The sequence below is a fragment of the Polyodon spathula genome, chromosome 5, assembly GCF_017654505.1.
Source record: "Polyodon spathula isolate WHYD16114869_AA chromosome 5, ASM1765450v1, whole genome shotgun sequence".
Lineage (NCBI taxonomy): Eukaryota > Metazoa > Chordata > Actinopteri > Acipenseriformes > Polyodontidae > Polyodon > Polyodon spathula.
In genome coordinates this window covers 26,197,832-26,214,816 of record NC_054538.1, presented here as the reverse complement: position 1 = coordinate 26,214,816, position 16,985 = coordinate 26,197,832, and the positions used below count along the sequence as shown (strand labels likewise).

Below are 16,985 nucleotides of genomic sequence, written 5' to 3'. Positions count from 1 at the left end.
TTTAAACTATGGAAATATTAACTAAGATATACACAGATAACGTTCTTGCGTACTTTTTGTATATAAAGGAGACAACATATTTGCTAGGGTGGTCATAATCACTTGGTCACTCTTATTTGCTGTGATGGAAAAAAACAAACAGTAGAATGCCATCATTTTTGGATGCAAGTCTTGTGTGTCCTTGTTAAAATGCTAAATTATAATTAGAGCTTCTGATTTTCGGTTCTAACCGATAAAAAAACAATAAAACACGCCTAATACAAAAATTAAATCAGTAGACAGCCAATAAACACGGAAACCACTGGAAAAGGAGTGGAAATGGTTAATCAATTCATGTTGACTTCACCCCTTTCTCATTAAAAAATAAAACCTACCACAAATAAAAAAAAAATAATTTCTCAGTCCCGCTTTCCTCCCTTCTATCTATCATTGATTTGTTCTGAATACTTTAAACCCGCCCAAACTAATGAGTGATAGTACATTCCTACATTTCTATTGGAGACTCCGTTTGTGAGATTTAAAACAAGATTACAATTAGAAATGGAGGGTTGTTAGAAAGATTTAAAGCTGTACTACAGTTAAGATACGGAGGATTTAAAACAGAAATTTAAAACATGGCAAATTGTGGCGAAATGTAAACAAAATGCCTACACACAAACACCCCAGAAGAATGCGCCTGTGACCAGAAGGATTCCACTGTGTAACATAGCAAAGGAAAGAAGGTACAACCTAAGTGTGCAAGTACTGTGGAGTTACTACTATACATCTTTTGACAGAAAAAAAAAAAAAAAAAACATTCAAGCATTTTGGCAAGTAACCAAAAGCATTGCTTTCATACAGTATATCAAAAACGAAAGCCCCGATTTACATAAAACTTGAAAATAGCTCAAAATAAACAACAAAAAATAAAATGAATAAACAAAAAACAGGAGCCCTAATTATAATTATAATGTATATTTTACATTACACATACATTGTATTGTTCGGTAGCATGCTATTTCATCATGGACAGTTAACACAAAGACTTGGTGGTCATAGAACATGGCTCCCTGTCCTAATAGAGCTGAACATTTAAAATATCTCTTTAAAAGGTGTTACTGAAAAAAAAAATAAGAAAACAAAGGGCTTACTGCAGGGTGAATTTATTAACACGAATGTATTGTAGTGTGGCCACATCATTTCCACAGTCATGTTCCTAAATGTATGATTTTTCCCTTAGAGGAATTGTATTTATGTCTAAAGGAAACTTTGCATATCCAATCACAACCAAGTATTTAACATTAGTTACTGTATGCACTACACATGCTTTTTTCCCATTTTATATGCATGTTAAAAATGTAGACCTGTTCATTTTTATTACATTTATATTATGTAGTGTAAAAGGCTAAAACTGATGTTTTTTTTTTTTTTCCATAAGGAAAAAAAAATATCGAATTTCAAGACAGCAACACTGTATTAATGCAGTACTGCTATAGCACAAGGGACAATTCTCCCCGTGATTTTTTAAAATGAAATTTTAAATGGTATCCTTTACACCTCATCAGTACTGTCAACTTAGAAATATAGCCCGAAGCATGCACTGAGACCTACTCATTCAAAACCTATTAAAGGGATTATGGAGACAAGCTTTTAAGCATATGAACAAGCCTTCAACACAGTTATTCATAATCTTTAACATCAATCACATAATAAGACATCTCCATTTACAAGTTTAATGCAATACTGGATGCGCTTGGTAGCATTTTTTTTTGTAACTGCCGTTAATATGGGTGGAGATGAATAATAAATAAATACACAGTATTACTTTTTTTTTTTATCTCTGTAAAAACACATGTGCTTTTAATTCCCCTAATCAGCTGTCAACCCATATATTGTAGTTACTGTATAGTAATTATAAGATGTTTATATTCTTCAGCAAAATCTGTTTTGTCATTTCCCATCTTCCCTGTGAAACATAATTAATTTGTCTGGGATACAAATGTAACTGCCAAGCATGTAGCTACCATCAATCATCTATCCAGGGGTGCTAATCGTTTTGAAAATTGGTGTTTTGAAAGTTTAGCACCAGAGACCCTAGTGGTGCTAAATTATCAAACTCGCCCTAATCAAGCCCCTCTCGTCCTGCTCTTCAAATAGTTTTTAGTGTTTTGTGGATGAGTGTGGGTGGGTCATGTGAGTAGTCCGGACCCAATGAGAAACTATCATCATCTATGTTTCCTAGTAAATACAAAATTAAAATAAATGTCTACTGGTGGCAGAATGTAATGTTCCTGGAGGTATATGAGGTACACAGGGGCTAGAATCTAGCGCCACAGCGCCAAATTTGTATCAAAGACTGTCAGACCATCTGCCTTGCCATTCATGACTGGAATCCCATATGCATAATAGCTCAATCATGGGAGGGACAACAACAAGGTAGAAATATGTTAAAATGTTAGGCATCTAGCAGGTTTGAAAAAAGAAAACTGACACATCCAGAATCAATAGGGTTAACGTTCAGTTCTGCTGCTAATACAACATTTAGTTTACACCAGAGACTGACATTGTAGATTGGAATTGTAACATTGAAACTAATAATGCCAACCATGATGCATCCTGTTTAGGCACTGGTGATTTAATCAATATGAATATAACAGACAAGGACCAGCACGTTAAATAACCAAACATGCTTGATTCATTCCAGATTATTTCTGTAGTTTAAAATCCTTAATTGTATTCACTGAGAAAAGGGTAATGTTTGGCTCAATAAGGAAGTAAATACTCTTTGATATGGATCAAAAGGTTACAATTCCTTGGTTTGAATACAACCTATGAAAGCAACATGGTCTGATCTTTATTACTAATAACAAACAGTAGGTTGAAACATTTAAAAGTCCTCTATTTACCCTGTAATGGTGGAAGGCGAATATGTTCTTAGTAACTCAATGGTGCTTTTATTTTGTGACATGGGATTTGGTAGACATTAACCAATATGGCCATTCCATGGAAACGTACCCTTTTCATTGGATAAGCCTTCAATATCAGATACTACCAAATCATTTTGATCAGACTTTTTAGTATCAGGATAGACCAAAAACCACAACAATCTTGGACTTGCATGTAGTCTAATATTGATGATTTATCAGTGTAACAAATGCAGCATTTTTACGGAAAAAGCCCAGTGGTAGTTTATAAAGGAGCTGGGAGAAGAGAAAAAGCAGATCTGGATATAGAAGGTTTAGAAAGAGTAGCTGAGAAAGGTTAGTTAGCTAGTCTGAGGGTCAATAGAAAGTGGTAGGTGACCAGGAAAATGTAAAGTCGACATAAAGAATGAAATATAAAGTATGAAAGTTTGGAGCTAGCAAATTACTGCTGATGGAATTTTTTTTTTTCCAAACTTTAAAAATATTACCGCAGTGTACATTTTATCCTTACTGACCACCCATTGTTATGAAATTGTATTATTACAGAATCACTGCATCTGAGCAAATATTCTAAATTGACTTTAAGAAGAGAACAAAAAAAACAGGTTTAAAAATAAATAATTAAATAAACAAGTACATACCTCTACATGTTGGTAGTGGGTTGCTCCATTGTCCACTTGCCCGACATTGTGCTCTTGATGGACCTTGCATAATATACCCTGTATTGCAGGTAAAGTTAACAATGTCATTCAAATTGAACTCACTTCCATTTGTTCTGCCATGAGTAGGGTTGCCAGGGTGACCACATGTTATAGCTGTAAAAAAAGAAAAGAGTTTAATGATAAAAGAAATATACTTCATTTTGTAAACAATGAAGCAAAGACAAACAGTACACTTTATTTTTTCAATAGGGTATTTTTACAAAACCTATCTGTTGCCAACTGCATAAAAAGCTGGAACTATAAATAAAGGAGGACATTAAAATATCTTCCTTTGAAGGGAATGCTAAATTAACAGCTACTACTTTCTCAATGGTTTTCTAGTACATTCACTTCAAAACATGGGCCCTAGTTGTATAAGGGATTAAAAGAGACTAATACTTACGAACACAAACTGGAGCTTGCCCTGACCACTTGTGGTCCTGTAGGCAAATCCTTACCGAAGTACCAACAAGTCTAAAGCCAAGGTAGCACTGATAGACCACTGTGTCACGATAACTGAATCCATCTCCACTGATATGCCCATTAATGATTGGGTCAGGAGAACCACAGTGGCCGGCTAAAAATAAAAACAAAATATATACACATGGTTCGCCTCATTCAATTGTGAAAGCAATTAAACACACAGACAAACTGCCCGAGAGAGAGAGAGAGAGAGAGAGAGAGAGAGAGAGAGAGAGAGAGAGAGAGAGAGAGAGAGAGAGAGAGAGAGAGAGAGAGAGAGAGCCTAACTGTTTAATCATAGGGGGCAAAGGTAAAGAAGAAATGCTGAGTGAAGTGAGGTGAAATTGTTTTATGCTAAGAAGCTAAACCTAATTTTTACTGTTCAATCTTCTTTAACTTACTGTTTTTGAAATAGTAAACCCACACAATTGAACGGGTATTTCAGCATAAAATATAGAATATTAACTAACTGAGTATTTGTTTAATACAAACACAAGTAGCACCAAATGGCAGAGCCAGTTCCAGTGGCAGATCTGCACAATGCTGTACAGTACCTATAATTCCAACATGCAGCTTATTAAAGGGAAGTGCTAAATAAACACAAAATATTATAATATGGTTTGTTTATTGATAGATATATTGACATATGTATGATAACAGTTAAAACATTCCTTGCTCGGCTTTGTTTTAAATGTAGTGCTGGATGCTACAGAAAGTTTTTCACATTTTGTCATCAGACATTGGAAAGAAAATGCTCCCTATAGCAAGACAATGCTTAATGCTAATTGGTTGAAACACTAAATGTCAACCCTCACACAGCCGATTTATGGCAATACTACAGGCAGTGCAGATCAACCATACACTGCTCATAAGTTAACAAGAGTACAGTTGTGTTGGGCCGCACTGACAGCACTTCTATTTCCTGCATCCTTAGGCAACAAAATAAATAAATACATAAAACATTGAAGTACCATGTATATCGTGAGCTACATTGGTAAATACTGAGTCACCCTTTTTTATCAATCAGCATTTATTTCTAAAAATTTTAGTCATTCGGGGACATAACATACCTAAATGTTTATTACTAAACAAATGTGACTTTAAATTTTTAATACCTTAAGTACATGTTTCAATACGAAAGCTGAACATTAATATCAGCAAAGCACAACTAAGTTAGACGTTTTTAATGAAAACAATGTAGCCAATGTTTTCACTAAAGTAAAATCAGGCTTGTGTGATTTTGAAGTGCCACTTTTTTATATATTTACTACTGCTTAATCTAAGTTAAAAATAAAATATTTGGGCATTAATATTTCGTACAGTCATCTCTCCTGACCGCCTGCCAAGTTCACAATCACTTAAAGACGTTTTATTTTTTTTTATTTTTTTTCTTACTGTTAGCTAACGATAGCCATGGTGCAGACCTTGGGTCAAACCAATATGTTCATGTAGGGAGAATTTATTGTGATGGTTTATAAATGTGGCCCATCTTTTGACTACTCTGAATGAAAAATAAACACCAATTACACATTAAAATGGTAAGCAAGAGAGATAGCTGTGTTCACTTGGAGAGCGCAAGGGTCCTAGAGTAATCAAGGTGTGAGATACACTGCTTTATAAAATGGAGGGGAAACTGCAATGACAAGAGCACTTCAATTTACATATTGAGGAGTTTTAGAAAAGCCAATTAATAAAAGTTGTTCACAAAACCAGCAGACTGAACAGGATGATTAAGAGACAATAGTAGAGATCTGTGGGTTGGCAGTCATCGTTATTGTGGATTCCGAGGTTTACTGTGGTATTCCATAATCAAAGTAAGGCATCATGTATTAGTGCAGTAATGGCAAATGAAAGCACAGTAAAGTATTGGAAATATAAATTAAACATGACATTACATACATATTAGAAGCAAAATAAAGTGCAAAAGTGCCAGATATGCACAAAAGTGGGCGCATTTTAACCATTTGTGTTTTGGGTTAAGGGCCAAGTGGTTCAGTTTATCTGTGGCTTTAGCACTGACTCACTCTTTGTCACAGTTTGTTTTTATTTGTATAAAATGTTTTAGTGCTTGAATCAAATTGGTATCACATTATAATAATATATTTATTCATACCTCATGGAATTTAGAGATAATATGGTCACTAATTCTACTGTATAACCCAGAGCAGAGTGTTTGGGGTGTATTCAATCATAAGGCCTTATACATATTTATGTGATTTTAGATTGATTTCTAGTGACAAAAGCATCAATAAAAAATGCATTAACAATGGAATTAAATGGGAATTATGACTGAATAATTAATTGTACAAGTAAAGAACTGAATTTGAAGAACCTACAGCTATAGCTAAAAGTTTTGCATCAGCTAGAATTTTAGGATTGAAACATATATATGAAGATAATTTAGATATTTAACATCATGTAAACTACTAAATTATATTGAAAAAGTCTACCAGAAACCATAATAGTACAGTATTTGTTTGATGAAATGTCAAATATTTTAATTTTGTCAGTTTTTTTCGTTATGTGGACAACTACAAAGTGGTATGTAATTTAATATGTTAATGTAACATTATTCAGCAGGTTTCATTCGACTTAATGAAGGAAAATTTGTTAATTCTACATGGTGATGCAAAACTTTTGGCCATATATATATATATATATATATATATATATATATATATATATATATATATATATATATATATATATATATATATATACTAGGTGGTCACACTACTGATGACACAGTTTGTGGGATGTACCACTCCAGTATGACTAAACCCTACTGGAAAAGATACTAAATTGAGAGTTAAACTTAATGTAATTAATTCTCAATTTGTGATTGTAACTAACAAACAAGAAGGGAAGAAAAAAAAAAAAAAAAGATACATTTTTTTGAGGGGTAAATTTAAACAGACATAAGAGCCCTGTAATAACAAACAAGAACTGAATACATCACTATATTTTTACCTAGACATCTAGTTTCTGTTCCGCTCCACAATCCGTTTGCTTGACATTCGCGTACATGAAATCCTGTAAGTGTGTAGCCGGTGTTACATGTAAAGATTGCTGTTGCTCCGTATGTGGTTAGGGTACCAATTCTGTTACCATTTGGTGGAGAAGACAGCTCTCCACATGACATCACTACAATATAATGGTAAAGTTAATATTCAACAATAAACATGTATAATATACCAACATACAATCATTTGACTGCAAACTACAACAATTATCTCTTACGCGAGCCACTAAAACTGCACGTGTGCAGGGCAGTGGCAATACAAGAATTCTCAGATTATTTTTCAATATCACATGAGTTTGCGAGTGTTCCCTATAATAATGTTCATAAAACATGCTACCATTCTAGCTTGTTCTGGCATGTAGACAAGGACTCATGTCAACTTACATCAGCCCAGTAAGGTAGAAAGATCCTTGCTTTTCATTCAGTTTCAGTCAAGCACGGGTAAGCAAGCTATAACACTTGACAGGGTCTGCGTCATTGTGTAGTATGTCCCACTTCTGGTGTGTGCTTTCACAACACCCAAGAAGTGTGTATCTAATTACAATAGTTTTCTGCATGTGATGGGGTGTGTTATCAAAGAATATGAAATGTCTAAGAAATGAATATGAGGTCATGAAATCCAGCAAGTTTAGTTGAGGTTTGAGTTTTACGGGTGCATTACATATTTTAGTATTTTTATACTTTCATTGTATACCAGAGTATTTTCCTCTTTGCTGCAGATCGATTGATTAATAGTTATGCATTTTATCTGCGTAATATGGAATTGTATAATTTAGTTTCCCCCAAAGCATTCAGTGAAATAAGGTATTTTACATTAAAAATAGGCTCTAAAATACCAGCACTAAGACATATGTTTCAGTATGTATTCAAGATCAGCTAATTTAATGTTTTTATTGAAAGTGGGGCTAGCTTTGTATTTAAAGTTTACTTAACTAGCTGAGGATTTCCCTTATGGCATACTTGACACATTTTCTTTCTTCTGCATTTTCCAAACAAAACTCTTAGCTACTTAAATAACATGAAAGAATGAATGAACCTGCAGATGGCTGTATTGGTTGTATTCTTCATTTTTGTATTCTTCTTGGTTGTAAACTTCATTTTTGAAAAAAAAAAAAAAAGTTGTAGAAACAAACACACCAAATAAGGTTAACAATCCAGAAATAAAATAAAAAGGCATTTAGAGCTGATTTCACAGATCTGGATTAGCACTAATCTTGGACTATCCAATTTTTTAATTAATGTAATCTGAGATTTGTGCTAATTGGAACCCATGAAACCAGCTGTTATTTATTTATTTATTTATTTATAGTCTTAACCTGTTTTTATTTGTTTTAGAATTGTATTGGCTAATGACAACCTAGAGTAAAATGCTTTGAGAATCTAGCCTTAAGTGATAATACTGGATATTGTGCTTGTGGATTAAACTAATTTCTAACCTTGCAAGTTCAGATAGACACTGCGCACCTTAGAATTCCATTTACATGAACATACGTTATTAGAGAAGTTTTACCCCTTACTCTACAGGAAGATAACACTGAACTACAAAGTACAGGACTGATGCTATAGTTATACTGCTTAAAAGTGTTTGTGAGTTAAAGTGATGCCCCTGACACACCACAATATAAAACCTGGTCAAATTATTATTATTATTATTTTTTTAATGTATTTATTTTATTTTTATGGAAGATTTCCTTAACTATCTATAGTTCAAACCTAGAGTCTGTGGTATAATTTTGTGACAAAGCAGAAATATACAATATACGGTTGTCTCATGCATGACATGAAGTGGACTGATTGAACAGTGATGAAAAACTTGACTGTTGACTTAATTATGAACAAACTATTTTATTTAGGGCAAATATGAACACACTATGTCTAAAGTAAAAGTCAATAATCTTCTTTGTCTTTTCGACAATTGTCATGTTGAGTGTGTGCTTTGTATGTGTTAAATTGGTTTGATGAAACTCTCCTCTGTTGGTAATGACATTGCAGGATAATATAATATACATTTAATCTAGTATGAGATGTGATCCTTACATTTACAAGTTGGCTTTTCTTCACTTCCTCTCCATGTCCCATTAGCTAGGCACAGCATGATTCTACCTCCTTCCAAGTAATAACCAGGACTGCAGCTTAGCAAAACCTGCGCTCCATATTCATTCGATGAACCAGAAATCACATGCCAGACTACATGCTCAGAAAGCATGGTTGCAATATTAGGACATCGCACAGCTGTGAACAAAGAACAGTTCAGTGTTAATAGTTCTCTCCAACCCTTTATTTAACAGAAATATCTGTAATCTTCTTTTATGTCTAACAGTGCATAATAATAATAATAATAATACATTTCACACTAGCTCAACAGGAGTAATTTATCTTTCTTTACTGGTATTACTGTCAAGTTTTTTTTTTTTTTTTTCAACAATTATCCATTACAGAAAATATGGAAATTGGTTACAATAACAATTATAAAACAGTATTCTATTGCTCCTTTTCTATATGCACTTGATTCAAGGTACACTACCTATGAAAAATTTTGAGACCTGAAGAGAAGTGTTAAATGTGTCCAGTTAATCAAATAATTAGACCAATAAAGTAACAGAGAGTTTAGGTGGAACGAAAGCCAGAAGACACTGTGGCCCTCTAGGAACTGAGTTTGACACCCCTGCGATAAGGCATTTGTTCCCCAGTGTTGTAGGACAGTTTATATATTTTTTCATCTAGATATTTTTTCTACCTGCCTTGCCAGAAGCAAGAGATAATCAAGATCTGAGTGCATTTCCAAGTATGGTAGGGCAGATCCCTGCCTGTAAATAAAGTGGTGTTTACATGTGTTTTAGTGGTGGTTGGCAGGGATTCAAGAGTTCTTGAGAGACCTTAAATTATATTACATAGGTGTTTGGTTACATTTTTGTGAACACAATAAGCATTTTCATTATTTAAAGTACACATCTTAGAATTCTAAGTAATAATAATGTTTTAAACACTTACGTTTACACAGTGGTGGTATTCCTTTGTTAGTCCATGTACCATCTTCTTGGCACACTGTTGTGGCTGCACTACTTATTTCCAATCTGTAGCCTTCATTACACTGATACTGAATTTTACTGCCCAGAGTGTATTGATTGCTATAGAATGTTCCATTCCCTGGTGGTTCAGGAATACCACAAGATATAGCTGCAAAGAAAAACATAAATAATAATAATAATAATAATAATAATAATAATAATAATAATAATAATAATAATAATAATAATAATAATAGGGATATGTGGGTGCTAAGTTTGCTTCATTTGTTTTGAAAAAAGAAGAGAAAACAAGCCTACGTCACAATTAGGATAATGGAGTAGGTGCACTTTGCAACATTTTGATGCAAGGATAAAGCTGTATTATATATACAGTGCTCTGACAATGAAAAGTGACAGTCACATCCAAGTCTGTAATTGTCTGACTAAATATTACAATTTCAAATCATTTAGTTTTAACAGTGGCCTACAATGCCAATATTTAGCAAATCATATACTACTGAGCAATTTTTGTTCTTCATCTTTCTTCATAGACCCCATGTATAAATCGTTTGACTGACATCATATAGATAGACATTGCACATGACCCTGTTTCAGAAATCATTTCAAAAGACAAAACCTTCTATTCACTGAAACTATACAGCATTCAATCAACAATAACAATGCAAACCTAAGTAAACATAGACTACATGATCAGCATCTCCTAAGAAAGTGGATGGATAGTTCTCAAGATAGAGGCGTCTATTCAATTGATCTTAACAGTGACAGATTATAAATACTGCCATCATTTAAATCAATAAAATAATGAGACTTTGTGAAAAACAATTCTAGCAGAATGTGTGAGTGTCTTGTATTTGTCTTTATAGTAAGTATAATTACTTGGTTTGGTTCTAGTTTAATTTGAAACTGTGGAATGTAGAGGTCAATTCAATTGACCCCAACACTCTTCAAAAGTCAATCACGTGTCAGTGGGCTAGCAAAACAAATTATAGTGATGTATCTGTACAGCAGGAAGAATGTGTAACATATGTACATCTAGATTATTCAATTTAGGAAACAAATTACTCTTGAACTAGCTTGGGGGAGGTAATAATCAAGTTTTATATGAGGTTTATTTTCATGTAAAACTATAACAGTATCTAAATTGACTCATCATGTGAAAATATGTGAATAAATAAGACAGTGTAGTTTACATCAGTAACTTATTCATAATTCAAAGCAAAATGAACTTTAGTTATAACCAAAAAAATATAGCACATTATTATTAGATGTTTTCTTTTATAGTGAAGACTAAACTAAGAAAAAAAAAACAGTCTGTGTTTTCCAACTTTTCTTAATTAAAACAAAGTATAGAACACAATCTTTTTTTCTTATTTATTTTGAAGTAATTATGTATAATTATGTGTTCTGCCCACAGCATGATTAGAATGAATTGCAGATCATCCTGTATTGTTTCAAGAACAGTGGTAGAATTGAGTGGTTTTCATAATGGAGTAAAGATCAGGTTGAATGCAGAAGGAGCCAATGAGAAGCTGCATATTATCAGTAATGCAATGCATTTCCATTGGTCCATATAGCAAGAGAGGGTCTATTACACTGGAGAGTGAGGTCTAGAGATGGCAGGGAAATTGGTGGTTAACTGAGGAATAACATCTGCTGATGCTTGCAGTTCAACATTTAATTATTACTGTACCTGTACAACTTTTGATTTGTGTTCTTTTTGTATAGCCAGGTTAGGAGAAAGAAAATCTAACACAGGCGAAGTACTATAAGAATGGACAAAAAGGTTTGTTTTGTAATTCTATATATTAAAAGAAAAATAAATGTACATTTAAATCATTGACTGTAATCTTCAGCGTTAATAAAAAAAGGGAATTGAGGAAGAAAAAATAACACTATGTAACACAATTTTTGTTCCTGGGTAGTAAGTGTTATTTCCTAATTGCTTATGCCTCAAAAGCATAGAAAATGGCTTTTATTCCCCACAAACTTTGCTTTTGTGACCAGGACAGTGATATTTTGAAATTGATCTATTTCCAATGAGAAAATGGGTGAATTTGTGTCTTTTCATTCACATAAAGTCAGAAAAAAACAACATATGAATCCAAATTAACATGTATTTATACAAAAGTAATACAAAAATGACTACAGAAGATTTAGAAGCGAGTAGTTTTTCGAGATTTAAGATTATACTGTAAATCACTTTCACAAATCAGCCCCCAAATGTAGTCTCCCATCATGTTCTCGTTATACTGTCCTTGGTAGCGGCGTTCAAAGTCCAGTATATCCTGGTGGAAGTGCTCGCCTTGCTCCTCCAAGTACGCTCCCATGTTCTCCTTGAATTTATCAAGATGAGCATCAAGGATATGGACTTTGAGGGACATCCTACAGCCCATTGTGCCGTAGTTCTTCACCAGAGTCTCAACCAGCTCCACATTGTTTTCGGCCTTGTGATTGCCCAGGAAGCCCCGAACCACTGCGACAAAGCTGTTCCAAGCCGCTTTCTCTTTACTAGTGAGCTTCTTGGGGAATTCATCGCACTCCAGGATCTTCTTTATCTGTGGTCCGACGAAGACACCGGCTTTGACCTTTGCCTCAGACAGCTTAGGGAAGAAGTCTTGAAGGTACTTGAAGGCTGCCAACTCTTATCTAGAGCTCTGACAAATTGTTTCATAAGGCCCAATTTGATGTGCAGTGGTGGCATCAGCACCTTCCGGGGGTCCACCAGTGGCTCCCACTTGATGTTGTTTCTCCCCACAGAGAACTCGGTCTGCTGTGGCCAGTCCCGCCTGTGGTAATGCGCCTTGGTGTCCCTGCTGTCCCAAAGGTAAAGATAGCAGGGAAACTTGGTAAATCAGGAATGCCACCATTTTGAAGTCTCCTATGACCTCCCAGCTGTACTCATCATACTTCAAGGCGTCCAGCAAGGTCTTGATGTTGTTGTAATCCTCTTTGAGGTGCACCGAGTGAGCCAGGGGAAGAGATGGGTACTTGTTGCCATTATGGAGCAGCACGGCTTTGAGGCTCCTGGATGAGCTGTCAATGAAGAGGCACCACTGATTCAGGTTACAGGCAATTCCGATTGCCTCGAACAGACTGGTCACATTGTGGCAGAAGCAGAGCCCATCTTGACGGCTGAAGAAGCTGGAAAAAGGTTGGTGACGCTGCCTCTGATCTGCGACTTGCACACTTTCATCCAACAAGTTCCACTGCTTGAGCCTAGACGTCAAAAGCTTGGCATTGGACTTGGTGAGACCAAGATCTCTAATCAAGTCATTGAGGTCTTTTTGGTTGGGTTAGTATGGGTTTCTCTCCTCAGCTCCACCTCTGAAATTGTCATCTGGATCTACAACGTCTTCCTCGCTCTCTGACTTGCTGCTCTCTTCTATAGGCGGCTGCTCTCTCTCCGGAGGAGTGGGTACGGGGAGCTCATGGCAGTGTGGCACCTGGGCGATGGATGAAGGAAGGTCCGGATACGTGATAGCAGGTGCATTCTTGCCAGTCCGACGTTTGGAAGGGTCCACCATGCAGAAGTAGCAGTTGCTTGAGTGGTCAGTGGGTTCCTGCCATATTATTGGGATAGCGAACTTCATGGCTCTCTTTTCCCCTCTGTACCATCCTACAAAAATACATTTATTTCACCCATGACTAATGTGTAAGAGATTCTCACAACATTTTTCATATATGATATATTTTTTCAATAACATTGAAAATTGTAAAACATTTTAAAATTAAAAACTTTTAAAATTTTAAAAATTTTAACAAATTTTATAACATAAAATTCCAAGCAACAATTGTTCATCTTACCTTTCAGAGTTTTTTTGCAGTGCTCGCAGGTGAAATGAGGTGCCCAGGGTTTGTCTTGATCCCCGACAGGCATGCCAAAATATGCCTTGTAGGCCTCACACATCTTAGCAGATGCTTCCACGGAGTACTTTTTCGCTCTTCTCTTGATAAATTGGCTGCAGACATAGCAAAATGCGTCTGCCGGATGCTTGCAGCCTCTTGATGCCATCTCAGAAAAATGCAGATATGTATCCACTTAGGCAGCTGGAACTAAACTGAACTGGTGGGCTTAAGGCCCCTGTATTTATACTACTATTTATATTACTGGAAATTTGTAGAAAGTTCTAGAAGTTACTCCAAGTTTACTCAGCACTGAATCTATTTGGAATGTTATGGAAAATAGGTAAATTTCAAAATATCACTGTCCTGGTCACAAAAGCAAAGTTTGTGGGGAATAATAGCCATTTTCTATACTTTTGAGGCACTATTTATATTATTGGAAATTTCTAGAAAGTTCTAGAAGTTACTCCAAGTTTACTCAGCACTGAATCTATTTGGAATGTTCTGGAAAATAGGTAAATTTCAAAATATCACTGTCCTGGTCACAAAAGCAAAGTTTGTGGGGAATAATAGCCATTTTCTATACTTTTGAGGCACTATTTATATTATTGGAAATTTCTAGAAAGTTCTAGAAGTTACTCCAAGTTTACTCAGCACTGAATCTATTTGGAATGTTCTGGAAAATAGGTAAATTTCAAAATATCACTGTCCTGGTCACAAAAGCAAAGTTTGTGGGGAATAATAGCCATTTTCTATACTTTTGAGGCACTATTTATATTATTGGAAATTTCTAGAAAGTTCTAGAAGTTACTCCAAGTTTACTCAGCACTGAATCTATTTGGAATGTTCTGGAAAATAGGTAAATTTCAAAATATCACTGTCCTGGTCACAAAAGCAAAGTTTGTGGGGAATAATAGCCATTTTCTATACTTTTGAGGCATAAGCAATTAGGAAATAACACTTACTACCCAGGAACCAAAAAAAAAAAAAATAATAGTTACACTGTGTAATTGAGCCCTGCCCCCTAAATAACACCATTGTCACAATAAAATGCATATTCAATATATTTTTCTGCATATGCACTTACACCTCTCATATTTATTGTATGTTTGAGGCTTACCTCTGTATAGACTTTAACACAGTGTATCAGCTAGATTGCAGTCTGTGCTAAAATATACAGTGGCTGTCTTTAATCTAAATTGTGCATTCTTTAATGTTTGTGAGTGTTTAACCTTGAATTAACCTAAAACCAAAAAAAATAATGCAACTTTAAAGAAGCTGTAACTTCCAATATTTAATCAAATTTCACCATAAAAATGTCAACACTCTATCCACTGTTTTTCTAGTTTTCTTATCAGTACTTCTCAATAGAATAATTAAACAGCTGCAACTGGACAGCACCATGATAAATGTACACACAATTGCTGGTAATATTGTCAATAATATTGCTGTTAAAAGTGGTCAAATCTAGATCAGTAAATAGTTGTCAGCATTTATTGTATAATGTAAACCGATAGATGGTGATAGATTCGAATAACTCAGTATTCAGCTACAAGAAAGCTATTTGAGAAAAAAAAAAAAAAGCCTTACATGACTTTTACCACAAAGAAAATAAATAGAAAACTGTTACCTTGACAGAATGGGACAGCAGAATCCCAATCATATAATCCATTTTGGTGGCGTTTGCAAGTTGCATTACTGTGACCAATCATCCTGTATCCGGGGTTACAGGAATAGAAAACCTTGCTGCCAAGCTGACCACCTGTCTTGTTAAAGACTCCACCATTCCTTGGAATTTTCAAGCTACAATATGCAGCTAAATTGTAAGACAAAAATATTTAAATACAAAATAAACTATTATCTCCTTTCAAAACAAAACAGTGCAAGTAAGACTTGGAGCAAACAAAGCTTTACACCCATGGCAGCATGTTAGTTTTGTAATGATGGGTTATCTATGTGATATCATGACATTCTTTTAAGTATTGTAGCAGGGTTTAAACAAAGGCAATAGGTTAAAAAAAAAAAAAAAAAAAAAACTAGATTTCCCTTCAGTAGGAAAACATGCACCTTCTAAGATAGTCATGGCCAACAGCTATACCAGCATCAGAGGGCAAGTTTGGCTGTAGATGAAGTTAATCAAGTGAAAAGAGAACATGGGTAATCTAATCTACCCTCCATAAATAATGTATTGAGTGGAACATGATGAACAAAACCTATTTATATCCTTGATGACCTTCCATACACCTTTATAGAGTGCTCCAGGTTTTTGTTACACGATACAAGTCATAGAGAATTCCATTCATAAAAAGACTTATCAATCGTCCTAGTAAATCCAATTTCCTTTAAAACTAACAAAATGTATCAATATTAGTATTCATAAATTGATTATGTTGCTATTACAGTTAATCTATGATCACAAATCTGGAATCACAAAAAACACAGATGTCATGTTCACAGTGAGAAAAAATTACAATAATAATAATAATAATAATAATAATAATAATAATAATTAGAGCAAAGCACTGCCAAGGGCATAATCAATGTTATAAATGAAATGTTATATCCAAGCCAAAGAATGATCAGCCCAAGAATATGTTTCAACTAATTTAAACAGTTTGAGCATTCTTTCTCACTACCACATAACAGCTGACAAACCTGAAATATTATCACAGTTACAAAGTGGAATGAATATATACATTTTAAAGCTTTTCAATTAGTTATCGTGAAATGCCTTGAAAAATATTTAAACTTATTTGTCCATGTTTAACATGCTTGATCTGTATAAACCATTCTACCGGTAGCCACGTAGATTTTATTTTAATGATTGGTACATTCACGTTATTATTTTTTAATACAGTGCTTCCTTGCTATAACGTGGGTCTCGTGGGGACACACACTATAAGCGGTACAACCGAAGAGAGTTATAAACGCGGGGGGGGTGGATCGCCGTGGGACACATAACAACACCCATCTCACTAAAATACAAAATAAAATAACTCCCTTTCTATAATGCACATATAGTGAA

General features: G+C 34.6%; 1 protein-coding gene across 1 annotated transcript in view; it reads right to left on the bottom strand.

The window, feature by feature from the left end:
* The window catches only part of LOC121316386 (CUB and sushi domain-containing protein 1-like), a 590,542-nt gene that overhangs the window by 28,751 nt on the left and 544,806 nt on the right, over positions 1-16,985 (bottom strand). Inside the window, exons 53-58 of the mRNA XM_041251464.1 lie at positions 15,591-15,776; positions 10,080-10,265; positions 9,126-9,320; positions 7,037-7,210; positions 4,008-4,181; positions 3,545-3,718 (exon numbers count right to left, since the gene is read on the bottom strand). Coding sequence (XP_041107398.1) covers positions 3,545-3,718; positions 4,008-4,181; positions 7,037-7,210; positions 9,126-9,320; positions 10,080-10,265; positions 15,591-15,776 — 1,089 coding nt within the window. The remainder of the gene's footprint in view (positions 1-3,544; positions 3,719-4,007; positions 4,182-7,036; positions 7,211-9,125; positions 9,321-10,079; positions 10,266-15,590; positions 15,777-16,985) is intronic.